The sequence below is a fragment of the Falco naumanni genome, chromosome 3, assembly GCF_017639655.2.
Source record: "Falco naumanni isolate bFalNau1 chromosome 3, bFalNau1.pat, whole genome shotgun sequence".
Taxonomy (NCBI): Eukaryota; Metazoa; Chordata; class Aves; order Falconiformes; family Falconidae; genus Falco; species Falco naumanni.
Genome location: NC_054056.1, coordinates 66,364,674 through 66,384,352, shown reverse-complemented (window position 1 = coordinate 66,384,352; position 19,679 = coordinate 66,364,674). Strand labels below are relative to the sequence as shown.

Below are 19,679 nucleotides of genomic sequence, written 5' to 3'. Positions count from 1 at the left end.
GAGCTGGCTCTGTGCTAAGTGCCCCTGGGAAAGTGGGAGTGGAGTCCACATCCCAAGCCTACTGGTTAGCTGCATGGACCTTCCATTTAGCTTCTCCGTCATGGCTTCGAGTGCTCAGGTCTGCTTGCCCAATGCCTGCACACATGGAGTAGCCTCAGCATGGGATAGCAAGCCACAGATCCCTGCCATTTTGAAGGGGATGCTTTTAATGGTTGCATGTTAATTTTCTGGGGCAACACCTTTGTAGGGATGGATGGGGAAACAGTAGGACAGGCGGGGCCATCACTCATGTCCTGCTCTAGCTGTAATCCCGAGTCCAGGTTTCCCTCTTGATTGCTGTCCCCAGATCCATTCCTAGGCCGCCCCTAAGCTCGCCGGGCACGTTAGTCCGTCACACACAGTGTTGCCTGTGTTCAGGTTGGAATCTGCACAGCAAAAGTCACTGCAGAGAAACATTTCCCTTGTCACAGAAGGAAGGTTTTAAAAGTCCTTCTGTGGGTGACTGATGGCCGACAGGCCCGGCTTTGGGAACCCTTCGTGTGAGCGCAGCCCAGGGGCCCACCTTCCGGAGCACGGTGGCCGGTGCCGGTGCCCTGTCCATGCCGGCTATCCTCGGCCCCGCCATGCCGTGGGGGGAAGCCAGGGAAGCGTGTTTGCCACATTGTTAAGCTCGTACTCAGGAAAATCCTGTTGTCCTCTGCTATGCGCTGCGCGGAATTCCCCCTGCCTTGCCGGTTCTTCTGCAGCTCTGAGAGACTGAGAGATTTTCACATTTTAAGTTAAAAGGATGCGAGTCAGACTTGTAAGTGGTTTGCTCTTCTCCTTTTTGCACAAAGAGAATTACTCCGCAGAATTATTGTGGGCTTGGATTAAAAAAAAAGCAGCAGCAAAGTGACACACAGAAACATTTATTTTTGCCAGTTGGAAAGTAAGAACTGGTCTGTGCTGTAGTTACGCTATTCCCTCTCCACTTTCCTTACCTTGTATAAAAACTGAGGGGAGACCCCCAAGCAAACAAGGAGAATTGGATGGGGGAAAGGGGCTGCCGTTCCTTATGCCGTGGTCACACTCAGCACTTGATCCCGACCCTGCTGCCAGCCCGGCAACCTGCTGAGATCTGCAAGCCAGGGGGAATAGTTGTAAAATAGTTAAAAACAGGCAGGCAGTGGCCACAAAAAGGAAGTGATTTACTACTGTGTCAGTGATGGTACACTATTTATGACACTTACTATATATTCCTCTAAACATTTATACAATAATATATCATTTCTGCATAGGATATACATTTTAATACTAAATTTGGTTACAAAATATGTTGCCTAGGCAGTCACAGACCATTTTTCTTCACTCAGTTGCTTGACATAAATTCCTGTTTATCTCCCGGCAGTGGTTGTATGTCAGAAATATATTTGATTTTTAAAGGATAAAAGGTTTTTCTACTTAAAAAGAACAGGCTGAAAATACTAATTTAAACTAAAATTTCAAAATACAGAAAAAAATAACATTTTTTTCTGTAATTAGTTGTTCCACTGTTTTGATCATTTCCAGTTTTAGAGTCAAACCCAGCAATCTGAAAGGGCAGTACGCAGATTTACATTAAAAGCATCCTGTGAATACTGCAGTCATTAATGTACCAACTTAAAAACTCACCTGGCTGGTATTATTTAGTATGTATGACAATAAGTAACTTTGCATCAGTACATTAGGAAGCATTTTAGCAGATGATAGCGCTTTTGCTGGAAGGGAGGATTTTTATTTTTCAATTTTTATCTTAAAAAAACAACCACCTTTGTTTTCAGTTCAAAGACGTGGCATTTCGGCTAGGGTTTGGTTTTGTTATTTGAATATATACCACTAGTGCAGATTTGTGCATAGGTAAATGCGTGTGTGTGTGCACGCAAAAGGTGGATATAATTTGTGAAACCCTCCTCTTCAAGATGTAAACAAGAGGATAAAAACCCATGCAGTTTCCAACTTATCCTGAAAAGCATTGTGTCAATGGGCAGGCATCCAGCAATGGTGTTTGGTTGTTTTCTCAGAGTTAGATGGCTGCCATCTGGCCTTGATAGTGAGATGGCGTTGTCATCAGTTTCTAGATGCAGGAAAGGAATGAATCCTCATCTGTTTCCTGTGGATAAGCAAGAGGTTGATAATCTAGTAAAATCTTGTTACCTTAAAGAAAGCAGGGTTGGAATTTGTTTACGTAACATAGGCCAGCTCTAACTTTTATGTTGGTGTAGTATATTTCTTGAGAAAAGGCTGAAGATGTTTAGAAACTTACCACTTTGCAAGTATAACTTAAAAAAGATATTTTTCAGGAAGTTTATCCTGTTTTTTTTCTGTACTGTTACTGTAGTCAATTTTACTTTTAAAAGGAAAAAATCTCCAAGCATCGCCCCTGGAAAGGTGTAGAAATATTATTTCATGTAGAGTGGTCTTTCAAGCATTCTGTTAATATTTTCAAAGAAGTTTTAGATTAAGGAAAGTATGATCATTGTAGTGTTGTAATCTGCATATAAAACAAAAGATGGAAAAAACCTGTACAGCACGTCTGTTGAAGAAAATAGTCACAACTTGCCTTGTCTAGAGATGAGGTAATACCATGGATAACTAGCTCAGTTCAGTATCTGGCTAGCACTTCTATTTTGTCTTTTCCTTGTAACTCATAAATCTTTCAGCTTTTACTGTAATCGTTTATCATTTTTCCTGTTTCCAGTTTTTTACAAGTTGCTTTGTCTGTGATCACCTCATAGTACAGGTTCTGCTGGACTGAGGAAGTTCAGCTGGCTGAGGCCTGTGTGAAAAGGAAGAAATGGTGGGCAACCTCTTGAACTTAAAAAGGAAAATAAAATGCTGTTCATAACTGACCCTTTTGAAACTTTCTCATTTTCCTTGATCCTGGCTGTTGATTTGTTAGTTTGTTTTGAACATTTAATGATCCAGCTGCTAGCTTTCAGTAACTGGATTATAAAGTTATTGGAAAAATCTGGTTGCACTTTGTTAGAGAAAACACCGCTGCTTATACTGTTGTCCTGTTCCTCCCCTGTAGTTTTTCCTATTATGGTTTAGAACAACACCCAAGTCTGTCTCAGTAATAGCCTTTAAATGATTTCTGTGTTCAGAATCAACTTCAAGTGAAAAAATAAAAAAACTTTGGCAATGCAGGGGGAATCTTTTCATTAAATATTAGGCATGTGGGTTGACTGTATTAATTTTAAATAATTCCTGTAATATTTTCTCCTTTCCTTTGACTCTTCACATTCTCACATAATATGCAAATCATTTTAAAATGGATACAAAAGAAACATTAAATATATTAAAAATCTGCATTTTAATAAAGTTGTCAATGTGTAATACATATCTTGCAACTGAGAAAGAATGATAAAAAAGCAATAAAATGTTAATATAGGCACAGAACTATTTAATAACTTCTAATGTTTTACAGTCTGATAAAAATAAATGTGGTCTTGAAGCTGTTGGATACAGGTGTAAGAAATATCCTAGTCTGAGTTTAATCTGTTTTAGCTATTTAGGAGTAGCAGATCTGCATTGTTCATGTGCATTTTCTGTCTCCTTTGAACCGCAGGGATTAAGCTTGTGAGCGTGTTTCTTTCTCATTTCAGATGGAGTGGATGTTGAGGATGACCCCACTTGCTCATGGCCAGCATCATCGCCTTCTAGCAAGGACCAGACTTCCCCGAGCCATGGAGAAGGTTGCGATTTTGGTGAAGAGGAAGGAGGCCCAGGGTTGCCCTATCCATGCCAGTTTTGTGACAAATCGTTCAGCCGCCTCAGCTACTTAAAGCACCACGAACAAAGCCACAGTGACAAACTCCCTTTCAAATGCACATACTGCAGTCGTCTCTTCAAACACAAACGGAGCAGGGACCGCCACATAAAGCTTCATACGGGAGACAAGAAGTATCACTGCAGTGAGTGTGATGCAGCGTTCTCAAGGAGTGATCATCTTAAAATTCACTTAAAGACTCATACGTCCAACAAGCCATATAAGTGTGCCATTTGTAGGCGTGGATTCCTGTCATCTAGTTCGCTGCATGGCCACATGCAGGTTCATGAGAGGAACAAAGATGGCTCTCAGTCCGCCTCCCGGATGGAGGACTGGAAAATGAAGGACACTCAGAAATGTAGTCAGTGCGAAGAAGGCTTTGATTTTCCTGAAGATCTTCAGAAGCACATTGCAGAATGTCACCCCGAGTGTTCCCCTAATGAAGACCGATCTGCTCTTCAGTGTGTTTACTGTCATGAACTCTTTGTAGAGGAAACATCTCTGGTAAATCACATGGAGCAGGCTCATAATGGTGAGAAGAAGAATTCATGCAGCATTTGCTCTGAGAACTTTCATACTGTGGAGGAGCTGTACAGCCACATGGACAGTCATCAGCAGCCAGAGTCGTGCAATCACAGCAACAGCCCGTCTTTGGTAACTGTGGGCTACACCTCAGTCTCTAGCACCACTCCAGATTCTAATCTCTCGGTGGATAGTTCAACAATGGTGGAAACAGCTCCTCCTATACCAAAAGGTCGTGGAAGGAAGCGGGCAGCTCAGCAAGTGCCAGATATCACCGGTCCTTCAAGTAAACAGGCAAAAGTTACCTACAGCTGCATTTATTGCAACAAACAGTTGTTTTCCAGCCTTGCAGTTTTGCAGATACACCTGAAAACTATGCATTTAGATAAACCTGAACAAGCCCATATCTGTCAGTATTGTTTGGAGGTATTGCCATCTCTCTACAATCTGAATGAACATCTTAAGCAAGTCCATGAAGCTCCAGACCCAGCACTGATTGTTTCTACCATGCCTGCCATGGTATACCAGTGCAACTTCTGCTCTGAAGTGTTCAATGACCTCAACACCCTTCAGGAACACATCCGATGTTCTCATGGATTTGCCAACCCTGCTGCTAAGGACAGTAATGCATTCTTTTGTCCCCATTGCTACATGGGATTTCTTACAGATTCTTCTCTGGAAGAGCATATTAGACAAGTCCATTGTGATCTTAGCAGTTCCCGTTTTGGTTCCCCTGTGCTTGGAACCCCAAAAGATCCAGTGGTGGAAGTGTATTCTTGTTCTTACTGTACAAATTCTCCAATATTTAATAGTGTTCTTAAGCTGAACAAGCATATCAAGGAGAACCATAAGAACATTCCTTTGGCACTGAATTACATCCACAATGGAAAAAAATCCAGAGCCATGAGTCCATTATCTCCTGTAACCATTGAGCAGACCTCTTTAAAGATGATGCAGGCAGTTGGAGGTGCTCCTCCTCGTCCTGCAGGTGAATATATTTGTAATCAGTGTGGTGCTAAGTATACTTCCTTGGATGGTTTTCAGACTCATTTGAAAACACATCTTGACACTGTCCTACCAAAACTGACCTGCCCTCAGTGCAACAAGGAATTTCCAAATCAGGAGTCTCTGCTGAAGCATGTTACCATTCATTTCATGATCACCTCAACCTACTACATCTGTGAAAGCTGTGACAAGCAGTTCACTTCTGTGGATGACTTGCAGAAACACCTACTGGACATGCATACATTTGTGTTCTTCCGCTGCACTTTGTGCCAAGAGGTTTTTGACTCCAAAGTCTCCATTCAGCTACACTTGGCTGTGAAGCACAGTAATGAAAAGAAGGTATACAGATGTACATCTTGCAACTGGGATTTCCGCAATGAGACTGACCTACAGCTTCATGTTAAACACAACCACCTGGAGAACCAAGGCAAAGTACACAAGTGCATCTTCTGTGGTGAGTCCTTTGGTACAGAGGTGGAGCTGCAGTGTCACATTACTACACACAGCAAGAAGTACAACTGCAAGTTCTGCAGCAAAGCTTTCCATGCTATCATCTTGCTGGAAAAGCACTTAAGGGAAAAACATTGTGTTTTTGAAACGAAAACTCCGAACTGTGGAACAAATGGGGCATCTGAGCAGGTTCAGAAAGAGGAAGTGGAACTCCAGACCTTGTTGACAAATAGCCAGGAGTCCCATAACAGCCACGATGGCAGCGAAGAAGATGTGGACACATCTGAGCCTATGTATGGCTGTGACATTTGTGGAGCAGCTTATACCATGGAGACTCTCCTGCAAAATCACCAGCTTCGAGACCACAACATTCGACCTGGAGAAAGTGCCATAGTGAAGAAAAAGGCTGAACTCATTAAAGGAAATTACAAGTGTAATGTGTGTTCTCGAACATTCTTCTCTGAAAATGGGCTCCGAGAGCACATGCAGACACACTTGGGACCAGTGAAACATTATATGTGCCCAATCTGTGGCGAGCGGTTTCCATCTCTTCTGACTCTTACTGAACATAAGGTCACACATAGTAAGAGCCTGGACACTGGAAACTGCAGGATTTGCAAGATGCCCCTCCAGAGTGAGGAGGAATTTTTAGAGCATTGCCAAATGCACCCTGACTTGAGGAACTCCTTGACAGGGTTCCGCTGTGTGGTGTGCATGCAGACAGTGACCTCTACGCTGGAACTGAAAATCCACGGCACGTTCCACATGCAGAAAACTGGAAATGGTTCTGCCGTGCAGTCCACAGGGCGTGCACAGCATCTCCAGAAACTGTACAAGTGTGCTTCTTGCCTGAAGGAATTCCGCTCAAAACAGGATTTAGTGAAACTTGACATCAATGGTCTGCCATATGGTCTGTGTGCTAGCTGTGTTAATCTCAGTAAAAGTGGTAGTCCAAGTGTCAACATCCCTTCAAGCAGTAACAGACAAGGCATGGGCCAAAATGAGAACTTGAGTTCCATTGAGAACAAAAGCAAGGCAGGGGGACTGAAGACTCGGTGTTCTAGTTGCAATGTTAAATTTGAATCAGAAAGTGAACTCCAAAACCATATTCAGTCAATCCACAGAGAGCTTGTTCCAGACAGCAACAGTACACAACTGAAAACACCACAAGTATCTCCAATGCCCAGAATCAGCCCCTCCCAAACTGAAGAGGTAACCCTTTTTTCTTTGCTCTTGACACCTTCCATCCTTTTGGGAAAAATCCCCCTTTTTTCAAGCTGTCTTGTCACTTGTCATGAAATGCTTAGGCTGAACCATGTTACATTTCCATCCGTAGCCATTAGCTAGTAATTACTTGCCTCTTGATATGCCTTACGTCTTGGATTGAATTGTGCGGAATAGGACTAATTCCAGTCTCCCTAGGATATTGTCTTCTGTATCACTGAGGAGACCTATCTTCATGCCAGCACAACTGAGATCTGGAATCTTATCCTAGCTCCCTTATGTGTTGGAATCCCCAGCTAGGAGTTGTGCTTACGGCAGAGCGCATTAATGACAGAAGAGTAGAATATAGTGAGCCAAAATGCTGGCATAAGGGGTGGATTTTGAAAAAATATTTGTGAGCAACAAGTTGAGGGTGTTTTTTGTAAATTGTGTTGTAGACATTAATTTTCCCCTCTTATAGCACATTTTGATTAAGTAGAAGTACAACACTAGCCTAAGGTAAATTGGGAAATCAGTCCTTTGGATGCAATTCCTTGTTGTGTTTTTCTTTCCATTCATGATGAACAACATTTTGATGTCACTGAAACACCTAGTGTCTGGTGATTGAAACCCCATTCATGGAGGATAACTTAGAAAGTAAATATCAAACTCTTGAAAGATCTTATCTACTTCCTTCATCACCAGTGACCAAGTAATAATATGGGAAGTTACGGGGGTCATGTACTGAGGGAAGGGAATCTTTTTTATCTTCAGAAACATCAACAGAATGACTCAGGGTTAATATTTTAGGTATGCTATCTTGCATAATGATCCCTTATAGTTCAGGAAACCTAAAAACACAGCACAAACAGATCTTAAGAAATAATAACTTTGGTTTCAAGAAAGCTTTTGGCTTGTAACGGTACAAGCATAATGCAACCCATTGCTGTGAATGTGCATGGATACCCTGTGGCTAGGGAGCTGCTGCTCTTCCATCACCTTCCTCACTCCCTGTTTGTGAGCCCATCTGTTGGGTAAGAAATCTCTCAGCATGTCATCCAACAGTGTTGTGCAAACTGGAAGGCAGGAGGGAGGCAGAGTGAGGAAGGGAGCTACATAAGGATATGTGGGCCCAGAGGTAAGTATTTCTGGAGGTACCAAGAAAAAGCTCAAGATAGGCTGGGAGAGGTCACTGAAGTAGCACAGGGCCTGGAGTGCCACAAAGAGGGAAGTGGAGTTGGGAGACAAGGGTGAGGTACCAGGCAGGATGCATCTGCCAGGGAAGAGCCCAATGCTTTCATGACTTCTGCATCTCCAGTTTGCACAATGCGGGGTGGGGTGGGGGGGGTGTACACCTGGGTAATAGAATGTAGTGTGCAGTGTATGGAAGGAGCAGTTTGTTAGACTGAGAACCGCAGGTCTAAGGAAAACCTTTTCAAAGAAGAGGGGAAAGGAATGGCTCCCTTTAGGTGTGGTTCACACCATTGATGGTCCTGTAGTACTGCTGCTAAATCAGAACCACAGGATTACCAGCTACATGCTTTTGATAGATTCAGAGTCATCTTGGTGTCTGTTTCTGGTCATCTTTCCCCAAGTGACTACATGAAATCTCTCTTCCCAGTCATGTTGGCAGCACAACCAGAATCATGTGTATTAGGACAGTTACCATGATAAGATGTTACCAACTTGTCTTTCTCGAGCTTGTAAACTAGACAAAAAGAGAATTGGGGGTCCTTTGCAGTGATACAAGGTCAGTTACCTCCAGTGTCATCAGTGAATCTTCTTGTACTTGGATCAGGTATAATCCGAGTTCTTATGTCATCTTCTGATCGGCATCACGTTCCTCTTCCTATTCCTTTTCATTTTTCTCTTAGAAATGTATCTAAGATGAAAAAGCCTTTTAAACTACAGCAAGATTTGTGAATAGCATTTGCCTGCCTCGAAATCATTTGCCCACCAACCCCATTCCGAGCATGTAAACTGATTTTTCAGTGTCTGTGTTTCTAGTCTCTACATAAGTAACATAGACTTTCAGATTATTTTCTCATGCGAAGCACAAAGCTATCAAGTTCCTGACAGAGCATTATTACTTCTGGAAACCATAGATGCATGTTTGTAAACTCCTTAGAGATAATTAATTTTTCTAACAGATATTACTGGTTTAAAATTGTAGTGATGCAAGCATTACAGCAATGAGAATCAAAATTGGAAGTAGCAATACACAAATGTTTAACAGTATAGATTGGATGTTTGGGCTGAGGGAAGTGAAAACATAAGCATATAATACAAACAGTAAAAACTAATTGGGTTGCTAAAATTTGTTATTAGTGAGCGGCTTTGCTACTCCACTGGAAGGAAGTTTTTTGAATTGAATGGGATGTTGAAGATGGCTACTTAAACATGCTGTTTTGGGGTAATTTTCATTAAAAATAATAATATTAAGGAGTGAAGGTTTCATTTGCGTTGTTAAGAGTCACATGGTTTGAGATTGCAACCTTTATACAAGGAACATTTGATTCCTAAGGCAAGAAAAATATGGAGAGTAGTTGTCAAACCATTAATAGTGCTGAATACCCTTTGTTACTGAGTAATAGATTACTATGGTAAGAGTACTAGAAAAAAACATTTTAAGATAAAGGATAACGCTGAAAATTGTCAATTCTGGATTCTTTGCCAAGTATTCTTATGGTTGAACTAGAAAACTCTTTTTAGCCTGTACTCAATGACATGATAGGGTGCAATTACCTAAACATGGTATAATGTCATCAGCTGAGCTATCACCTGCTGAACTCACCCTGCTTGCTAAGTGAAAGGCATTGACCTGAATCATCTTCACTGAAAGTTATCTTTCAGTTGGGATGGGAAATGATGGGCACTTCTAATCATCAGTTACAGGAACTCAAGGAACAGGTCAGAACTTAAGCCCATCATACTGCTGAATCTAGTACCCGTAAACTATCAAACAGACTTAAACAAGCAGATTGTGGATAGCTAGCTATTGAAAGAGCTCTAAAATTGGTAAATCTCTGAGTTATTCTTTGAGCCTAATGAGATGCTGAAATCAGGTTGTAGATTTCTTGTAAAGATCCTGAATCATTGCAAACACACTGTTAAGCTAGGATAATAATCTTCTTGGTGATAGTTAACATTTAAAAGTGGAGAACAAGATCTGATATGGTAATGTATTGGGAACTAGACATCCATCCTTTTTCTGTCACTCATTTGCGTTGTTGACTCGGACAAATCTACTTGAACACCTCTGTTTCATTTTCCTTATTCAGAAAATAAGATTGATAGTTGCTGAGAAGTGTGTTGCCATGCTTAATTGCAGTGCATTTTTTGTAAAGCACTTGGAAGATGAAAAGCAGTGTTCAAGAAAAAGATGTGGCCTTGCTTTTCTTGTTCCTCTTTAATCTGCTGTCATGCACCTAACGAGAGAACTCAGCAGAAGATGTGCCCTCACTTCTTAAGCTTCAGGACTTCTGTACATGCAGAATCATACCAGTGTGACTGTACAATAATAGTTATATTGTTAACTGCTTAGCCGGCAGGCGAGGAGAAAATGGACTCCAGCTTATACCAACAGTTTACTGGTAAAAATTATCTTACACTAGTGTATCCATATGGTCCAAAGGGACACAGTTTAGTGGTACTTGGGAGTGTTAGGTTTATGGTTGGACTCAATGACCTTAAAGGTCTTTTTTAACCTAAATGATTCTGTTCTATTCTATTCTATGTGCAACTGCACTCATTTTGGGGTCCTGTTGGTAACTTCTAGAGTAGGTGCTCAGCAAACTTAATTGCCTCTGTAAGTAGCTTAAGTTATGTATCACTTTGTTCTATGAATGCGAAGCTCATGTGAATACTGTATTACCTGTGGCAATGCAGACAGTCCTTCATTAATAATACAAGAATGCTGGGTTTTCTGGTCCTGAGAAGAGAAGCAGCAGTGCAAGTACACTGCCAAATTACTGCAGGAATAAAGATGCTTATTTAGGTGTTACAAAAGACTTGCAGAAATATACTGTAGCAGAGAGTATCAAAAGTTCTGGACAAAGGAAAGAACTAGCAGCCGTCACACCAGCTGAAGAACAGAATAAGTGTGAGCCTGGGGCTGCTCTTCTGTCCTATTGTGGTTGTGCAGAGCTGTATGCCAGGATGGGCATGTCACAGCAGGGTATGCTGGGCGCATCACTGCACCGTTCTGGAAGGAGCTGTGAAAGTGCAGGCTGCCAATGAGCTTGTGGAGACGGGGTCACAAAATTCAGATGCTGCAGAGCTGGTGGCTCCTTGAAGCTCAACTTACACGACCTCAGATGAATCCAGAAATGGTATCATCCTGGGAGAAAGAATGGAGCTCAGGTAGGTGTACTGTTTTATCATTACATTTTTTCTCTTTATTCATGGGCCCTGAGTCTACCTTTATTCTCTTACTATTCCTCCCCCCTTCTCAAAACACTGCCAGACTCACAAAGACAGAAAACAGGAACTGCCTTTTGAAGTAGCTGGTTTGTTTCAACAGCATGCACTGGCAGTCAGAGGCGGAAAGAAGAGAGAAAAGACTATGAGCAACCCAGAAATGTTCCCAGATGCATGCTTTTGGCAGGGCAGGCAATAGCATTTTAGCAATATAAATCACTGTGCTTTTAACTGAAAAGATGCACCGAAATCAATACTTACACATTTAATTGAAATACATAAAGAAATTAAAATAATCCTCCTCATCAGCAATCCAAGCTGATCATTCTGACTACAGGATTTTTATGAATAAGCACATAAACTTGTAATGTAAACACAAGAAGTAGTGCCTTGGGTTTCCTGTCAGTGAATCCAGGGCCAGAACAAGTGATTTTCATGCTGGATTTTGGATCCGGAGACAGAAAAAGGTAAAGAAGGTTTGTTGCTGGCACAGAGATTTGGCTTTGAAATAGTTTGTGGAACTAATCTGTGGAAAACATATTTTCTGCTTCTGGAGTTTCAAAATAAGCTCACTAAAAATACCGTTTTTGTCTTCTTGCATCATTTTGACATTGCTTTCAGGAAAGTATTATTTAAGATGTGACCATATGTATTTTTAGGAAGGGCTACTCTGTTTTTCTTGCCACAGTAGGCCACCTTCACATTACACTATGCTCCAATTTCTGATAGTACCACTGCCGTGAAGTGGCTGACAAGATACAGGCTTAAGCATTTTTCTTCTGTTTGTCTTTACACTTTCACTAGTGATCTATCAGAGTTCTCTCTGAATTTAACGAGGTGTTATTTATTATCCTGTCACTGGAAATCCTACCAATGTTAAGCAGCAAACTTCCCACCTTCTCATACAGACCGTGTCAAGGTGTGAAAGGAATCCTGTGTTGGCTGGGAATCCTGAACAGAAGCAAGAGGGATAGTTGTAGTGAGTTTTCTTAGTTTCCTGTCCACTGATCATTAAAATCTAATACTGTCTGTCTGGCTTGTTATTTGTCAGAGACTTCAGATGGGGAATTTGGAGAGGTACCTTCTTCACACCTGAGAGGAAGAAAGGATAAGTTCTGCAACGTTTTCAAGAACACCAAACCAAGTTTTCCATGCAGCAATGCAGTGGGGGTGTGGGGTGTGGGGGGGAAATGCCTGCTTGAAGAAAGGCAGAAGAATTGAAGAGGGACACAGGAATGTGGATGAAGACCTTAAGCATCTCTAGGGAGGACAAATGTAGATTCAGCAAAGCTTTATGAGACAAAACATCCTGAGATGTCAACAGGTCAGCTGTGCAGCCCACTGTCCTTATGGGGCTTTCCCTGTACATGTATCTGCTGGCCAAGTGACCAGGGTAGCATGCCACAATTTCCCTTCTGCACAGCCCTAGTGGAAAATCAGAATAGTGATGAGTATTTGTATTCTGACATCAGAACAGGGTAGAAAAAACAAGAAATTTCTCCTGTTTTTCTAGCCTGATTATCTTTAGGAACAAGACAAGGGAAATCACGGCATGTCTTTTTGTCTGCTGGTTCACATACCTCTAGAGGGTTCTCTCTCTTCCCCCTCTTACTCCTGTACTACACTTGGCCAGTTTCAAGAAAAACTTCATAGACAGATAGGAATCTCAAAGCCTATGAAGTTTTTACGACATTTGGGAAGAGAGATGACCTAGCAGGTGATAGAATCCAGACAGGAAAGAGGCCTTTTAGAGATCCAAACCAGGAAGATGGCTTTAACTGAAGTTCATACCTGGTTTTTATGCAAAAGTCAATCAGTCACAAGAAATTAAGCTGTAAGAAACTATGATCTGCTCTTTGTGGTGCTCACAAACCAACTTCTTAAGTGACTGTACATGCTTTGAGAAGTGTTTTTTACCACTGCTCAATAAAGTTTTTATATGTAATGTCTGTATTATTTGTCTCATGCAACGAACATAACGAATTTGTTACCCTGTCATCAGGGAAATAAGGTGGGGTAACCATTAATTTAAAATGGATATGTAGCCCCAGTACTGCTTGTTTCACAAAGCTGTACAAATTGAACATAAATGAACCACCTGATATGTAGCATCTTGTTAAAGAGTCGTCTTCTCTGACCTCCCATAGCTCTGTGATGGCTGGTATTTGATCTTCTGCCTGATTGTTCAAAACCCTTAGGTACTTTTTTCTCCTGCCAAACCCATCTTTCATTTATTCCATTTCCTGCGTTGTATTACAAAATATTGTAAAAATCAGTAGTATTTTATACAGTGTATTCTTCTGAATATGACAGCAGAAATGTGTCTCCTGCTAACATCTGTCCTCACCATGGGACATTTCTAGACAAGAGGCAGTGGGCACAAACTGACACACAGGAGGTTCCCTCTGAACGTCAGGAAACACTTTTATTGCGAGGGTGACTGAGCAGTGGCACGGGTTACCCACAGGGGTTGTGTATCCTTTAATATACTCACAGGCCATCTGGACATGGTCCAGTTCTAGGAGACCCTGCCTGAGCAGGGGGGCTGGACTAGAGTACTCCCAGAGACCAACCTCAGCCATTCTGTGATTCTTTGGTTTCCACCATCCTTTAGACCTATCTACCAGATGTATGTTGACGTTGTCCTGTTCTTCCATGGTGGTTAAACCTTTGTTGCTAGTATGTGGCTTCCTAAGTCAGGGAATAAAAGGATGGGGCCTCTCCTGATACTGACCATCTCAGTACAGTCCTACCACTAACAATGTGCAAATCTGGGAAAAAAGCCCATCTGCAGTTTTTATTAGAGAACTGAATTCCTCAAGATGAAAGCCTCACATGCATTCATTGATCATTTTTAATACCTGTGAAATGCTTCTGAAGAGTGACTTCAAAATACAGCCACTTACAAATGCAGCCATTTAAAATTGCTTGCTGCTTGTGTACTGAAAAACAAGGTGAGAGGTAGGAGAGAAGGAAGTATTTGTCACCTTCAATCATACATCCACACCTTTGGTATCCTGTGTGGGATGGACTTTCTCCATTTTTTACATATTATCCAGACTCAACATTCTGTGCAAAAAAGGACACCTAATGGCTTTTCATATCTGGAAAGCCACCTCTTCCTCTCTACTTTTTCCAGTAGGAAATGGGGTTGTTCATCAACAAAGAATGATCTGAGACTCCAAGCTTCCAGATTTCCTTTTGTATTTGTTTTCCCACTGCTACAACAGCCCTCTTTTGGGTTTCTGCTCTGATAGCTGGAATAGGTTCAGTGCCAAACTCTAGGAACATGTCTGTCTGCATACAAAAACCTTGCAACCATCACTGATGGTGTTATCTTGCAGTTGATCCTGTTCTATTGCTTGGTACTTCTTTTTTGGCCAGGGAATGTCCTGATAATTTTTCTGAACTGTCTTAACCATAGCTCCTCAGATTTCTTACATTCTCTGCTTCACAGCTGGTAGTTCATGTGATGGTGGTTGAGTAGTTGAAGTCCTGTAAACCCAGAAGTATGACATTCTGCTTCGAAAACAAATTCTGCAATCCTTTTTTTTCCTGATAGAGAAATGGTAGACTCAAGCACCACGCAAAAAGAAATGAGCATATTACAGGATGTACCTAAGAGGAACTGCTGGAATTTTAAGAAGTAATGTGAAAGTAAAAGATTATGAAATAGGACAGAGGGAATTCTGGGAAGTTCCCTTAATTCCCTTAGAGGAAAGCAAGTACATCTTCACAGGAAAAAACAGCTAGACACAAATCATTGTGGATAGCGTTGAAGACTGGCTCAGCAAAGTGCTTGTTTTGCTGGTACACCACTTCCCTGGGCAGCTGCGCTGCACCAGCGGAGGTTTTTCAGCTGGGCACACGGTCAAGGAGCGTTGCAATGTCAGCAGCTGTGTGCCAGCTCAGATGGTACTAGTATATTTGTTAACATTGATGTGGCCTAAGAGTATCCATACGGGGTAGTACTATAATTACAGTAGTATGATTGTAGAACTCTGTGGCATATTTCGTAGCGTAGGCAAGCCTTTGTAAAACCCAAGCCTTGCCAGTGTTATGTGAAGCCTTCATTTGTGAAGTCCCATTGACTTCCCCAAGTGCAGAGCTAATTGCATGAGAAGGATCTAAGGGGTTTAATCCTTCTCCTGATACTTCACTGAAAATTAATTTCTTATATATTATGTATGAGTAATATATTTCTGTTTGTACATTAATATTAATGTTGCATATTTTTGAGCACAAGTTCTATTCTGTAGGATTAAATTATCTTGGTAAGTAATAGCCCAGAATTCTGCAGGAATAGAGGTTGAAAGTGGACAATTAAGGGCAGGGGGAGGGTCGTGAGACACACTTAGGAAAGTGAAATTAATCAGCATTAATTTTCCATAGTGTGGGAGAAAAGTGGTTTTAGTGTTTAAGTAAAACAAAAATAAGGAATATAAAAAGCCCCTGATTTTGCCTTTCTGTTAAAATCCAGAGAGCTTTTACAAAATTTGTGATGGAGAAAAAAGCCAAAAGAGTATTCTCTGGTGTGTACTTGCAAACTATTAATTTTATTGGGCTACATCTGTTGCTGATTGTTGGTGAAGAAAGTAGTGGCTTTATTGAATGACAGTCTGTCTCAGTATGCCATTTTTAAAACAGAAGGAAAAAGGCAACTCTAAAAAGAAAGAGGTCTATCAGCTTACTCAAAATGCCAACTTTTTGCATCTCAGATCTGGCAAGTCATGGTCTACTGCCTGTGCTTTGATGCCGTGTCATCTGCAAAATTATCAGCACAGTCTTGATTGTAGTTTCTCCTTAATGCCCAGAGCTACACAGCTGCTCTGATACTGAATGTTAGGGTTAGCAGCTCTCTGGCTTCAGAGGGTCTCAGGTTGACAACCTTCTTGAATTTTAAGAGCAGTGTAAGGAGACGGAAAGAGGTGAGAATACTGACAGAAAGTTCCGTTGCTGACAGTCAGTCCCAAATTCCTGAGCACTGCTCAGCACGTACACTTGCAGTGCTCAGAGGCTTAGCCTCATCCAGGATCAGGCCCTAGCACAGAAAGAAGCATATTTGTTTTTCAGATCCCAAATCAAATTCATAGTACTTAAAGCTGATTTTACTGATGAACTATGTAAACCTGATATGACTATGAAATAATTGAAAGAAAACAAATATACAGCCACACGCTGCCAGGTTTTAGAGTTACTTTTCTGACAGGTACCTCACTTCAGGTACCTATTGAGTTTAAGGACCAAGAGAGCTGAAGGATTGGAGAGCTCAAAGGGAAGAGATGCAGTTTTGAAATGTTGCGAGATGTGGTTCTTTCTGTGTGGGGATGTGAGACATTGCAAGCTTATGCAATTTATTGGCCAGGGGAAGGAAAAGTTTGTAACCAAAAAACATTGAAGACAGACACGATTAAGTGCGGAATCCAGAATGTAAAGGTGAAGGACAGAACAGCAGCTCACGACTTCAAGCAGTGTAGAGAAGGAAGGACTGCTAGAACTAACATTTGTATTTCTGTCTCAGTGCATCTTGTCTATGAAAGCAATTAGTAACCATAATGAAATAAATTAGGAAAAAAAATGTTTTTCTCCATTTCTTGTTTTGGTTACCTTATGGGATTGGTTGTATTCTTTCTCTAGACATGTACATCCAGACCCCGTTACGCTTAAGACCCTGATGAACAAAAGCAGAAGAACAGAAAAGTTCTCATAAAATCATTATGAACATGTTTTTAAAAGCAATGAGGAAATACTAATTAAAGGATGTTGTGTGAGCAATGAGAAGAGTTAGCAATTAGTCAGTTCAAAACACATGCAAGGTGACAGTGCCCCATAAGCAAGATAAATAGCTAACTATGCAGTGAAACTGGCTAACATATACTTATTTTTTTAAGAGCTTAAGGTTGACAAAATAAACATCCAGGAAGACAGAAAAGAAATCCTCAAGGTACTGTCAAAAATACTCTGAGCTATGATGAAAGATGGCTAAATGGAAAAATAAGCTGGGACCATGGTTGCTCTTGTGCCTCATGCAGGACCAAGCGCACTGCTAACGCTTAATAAAATAATGATGTAAAAAATCAGCTGGCAGCATTAGGAGTTAGCACTGGCCAGTTGCTGTAGTTAGTGTGTAAGTTTTAACTTGGTTTTGCATATGATTTGTTGGAAGTTATTCACTTAGTCAGGTTACCTTTCTGTTGGTTTAGCAGGTTCAATTAGCTCCATCCTGGATTTAATGCGAGGGAAACTGTGAGTGGATGATTGGTCTGGGAGAGGGGAATTACAGGATGTGGGAGGGGTGGCATTGCTCTCTTTTGGCAGCAGCAGATTGTCTCAGCTGAGGCATTGATTCATTCTCTTGGTCTGTGCTGAAACTGAGAGGAGAAAGCCTTGAAAGTCCCCTTTACTGGTGTGACAAGGGTAAATAACGTACCTAGGTGTAAACGGGTAAAAGTTATTGGTAGGTTAACAGGTATGTGTCAAAGCTATTCTTGGTAGTGCACGCAAGAGAGGTGTGAAAGAAATCCAGAATAAACTAGGGATGCCTGCAAGCCTGAGAGACTATAGGCACAGTGCATTAGATGGTATAAGATGTATTTTTCATTATCTCCTATAGGGAACAAGTATTCAGTTAAAAGGGGGATAGAGGATATCCAGAAATGTTATATGTAATCAAGGAAACCAATACTGTTGAAAAAAATGCTTTGTTGTGGGGCTTGTGGCATATCCTCCCCATGGAGAAGAATGAAGTATGGATTAGATGTAATATAATGGAATATAGTATACAAAAAGTGACTTACAAACACGGAAAAATATCCATCCCAAAATTCTCAGAGAAAGGAGCCGAAGATAAAAGGAAACATTAAGCAGATAAATTTGCAGCCTTTTAAGAAGAGGCATCAACAGCCTGGGAAAAGGCTCCTAAACAGACATTTAACAGGGGATGTAAGGATTATGCATGAAATTACTGGTTTGTGAGCTTGACTTAAACAGGAACATAAGAGAAAGCCTAATCAAATAAACGATAGAAGAATACCTAGAAAGTTTGGATTTAATGAAGTATAGAGGGCACAGATTCACAAACGGAGGATCATGCTTAAAATTTTCAATAAAGAGTATTTTGAGAGAGTAGCCACAAGTGCTGACAGAGAAGCCTATAAACGTGATTTACCAGGATTTTTGCAAAGCTTTTGAAATGGTATAGCACAAAAGACTAATCTGTTGGGTGAATAAGTATGGCATAGGGAGAGAAACTTTGTTTGATTAAAAAAGAAAAGAAACACTAACTTGGGTACAGAAAGCATCAGAGTCTTATGAATTGAAGCAGGTTAGGTTGGAGGGGTGTGAATAATGGAAAGCCTTAAGAATCATTATTTGCACCAATTTTGTTGAATTTATGCAGCATACCAGTAGTCTGGAAGAAAGAATAAGTAGTAAGGTGATGAAATTCCCTGATAGTACAAAAGTGAGGAAATGTGAGAACAAAATAGGCAGGTGATAAAATTCTGAATGACTTTGACAAGGAGGTGGAGCATGGGCAGATAAGTAGTATATGCAGTTCATTTTCAGGTAATATGCGGCTAGGGAACAGAAAAAGAAGAATGTATGGATACCTCAGACAGTCACAGGGCACAGAAGGCTACACAGAAGGTTCTTCTGCATACTTCTGAAGCACTTCTGAATAGAACTGTGAATCCCCTAGTAGAGTGGTTGTTTTACTTTTTATAAAAGCAAATAAAATTATGGACACACAATTGAAGTACCATTCTTGGACCACTTATAAAAGCAGCAAAGCCTCTTTTGACATGACATGAACACTTTGGGCACCTTTATAAAAATGAAGTTCTGAAAACCATGAAGTGACAAGTGAGGATCAGGACAATAATTAAAGGTCTAAGTAACATCAATTATTCAAAAGGTTAGAGAGACGCATGCATATGCTCTGCGTGGATTGAAGGCCCAATCCAAGGCTCATTACATGTAGTCACAGAGAAGCTTTGCATGCTGGAAGGCTTTAAATTGGTTCTGAAAACAGGAACACAAGCAAACAGGAATGCAAAAGGCAACCAGATTGCCCAGTGCTCTTGTGAGACACTTAGTCCAAGCAGTTACTCTTCTAGAACAATTTTGAATGGCCCCAGCAATGACTTGGGCCTCAGATTTACACTTGGTATGTGGAAGACAAATTGGCACTTAGGTTCCTGATAGGAGGAGGTTTAGTGAAGGATTGTCGGCTTGTTTATTGAAGAGTTTTTATGGAAAGATGAGTCCACAATAATAAATTAAATTAAAGGAA

General features: G+C 41.0%; 1 protein-coding gene across 11 annotated transcripts in view; it reads left to right on the top strand.

Moving 5' to 3' along the window:
• Positions 1 to 19,679, top strand: part of ZNF521 (zinc finger protein 521) — a 232,547-nt gene that overhangs the window by 89,856 nt on the left and 123,012 nt on the right. For 10 of the 11 annotated variants that reach the window (XM_040585895.1, XM_040585903.1, XM_040585897.1 and 7 more), the window contains one exon: positions 3,624 to 6,976. In XM_040585895.1, the coding sequence (XP_040441829.1) occupies positions 3,624 to 6,976 (3,353 nt within the window). Of the gene's footprint in view, positions 1 to 3,623; positions 11,330 to 12,437; positions 13,332 to 19,679 lie in introns of those variants that run through there. The other variant, XR_005826740.1, reaches the window with a different exon arrangement.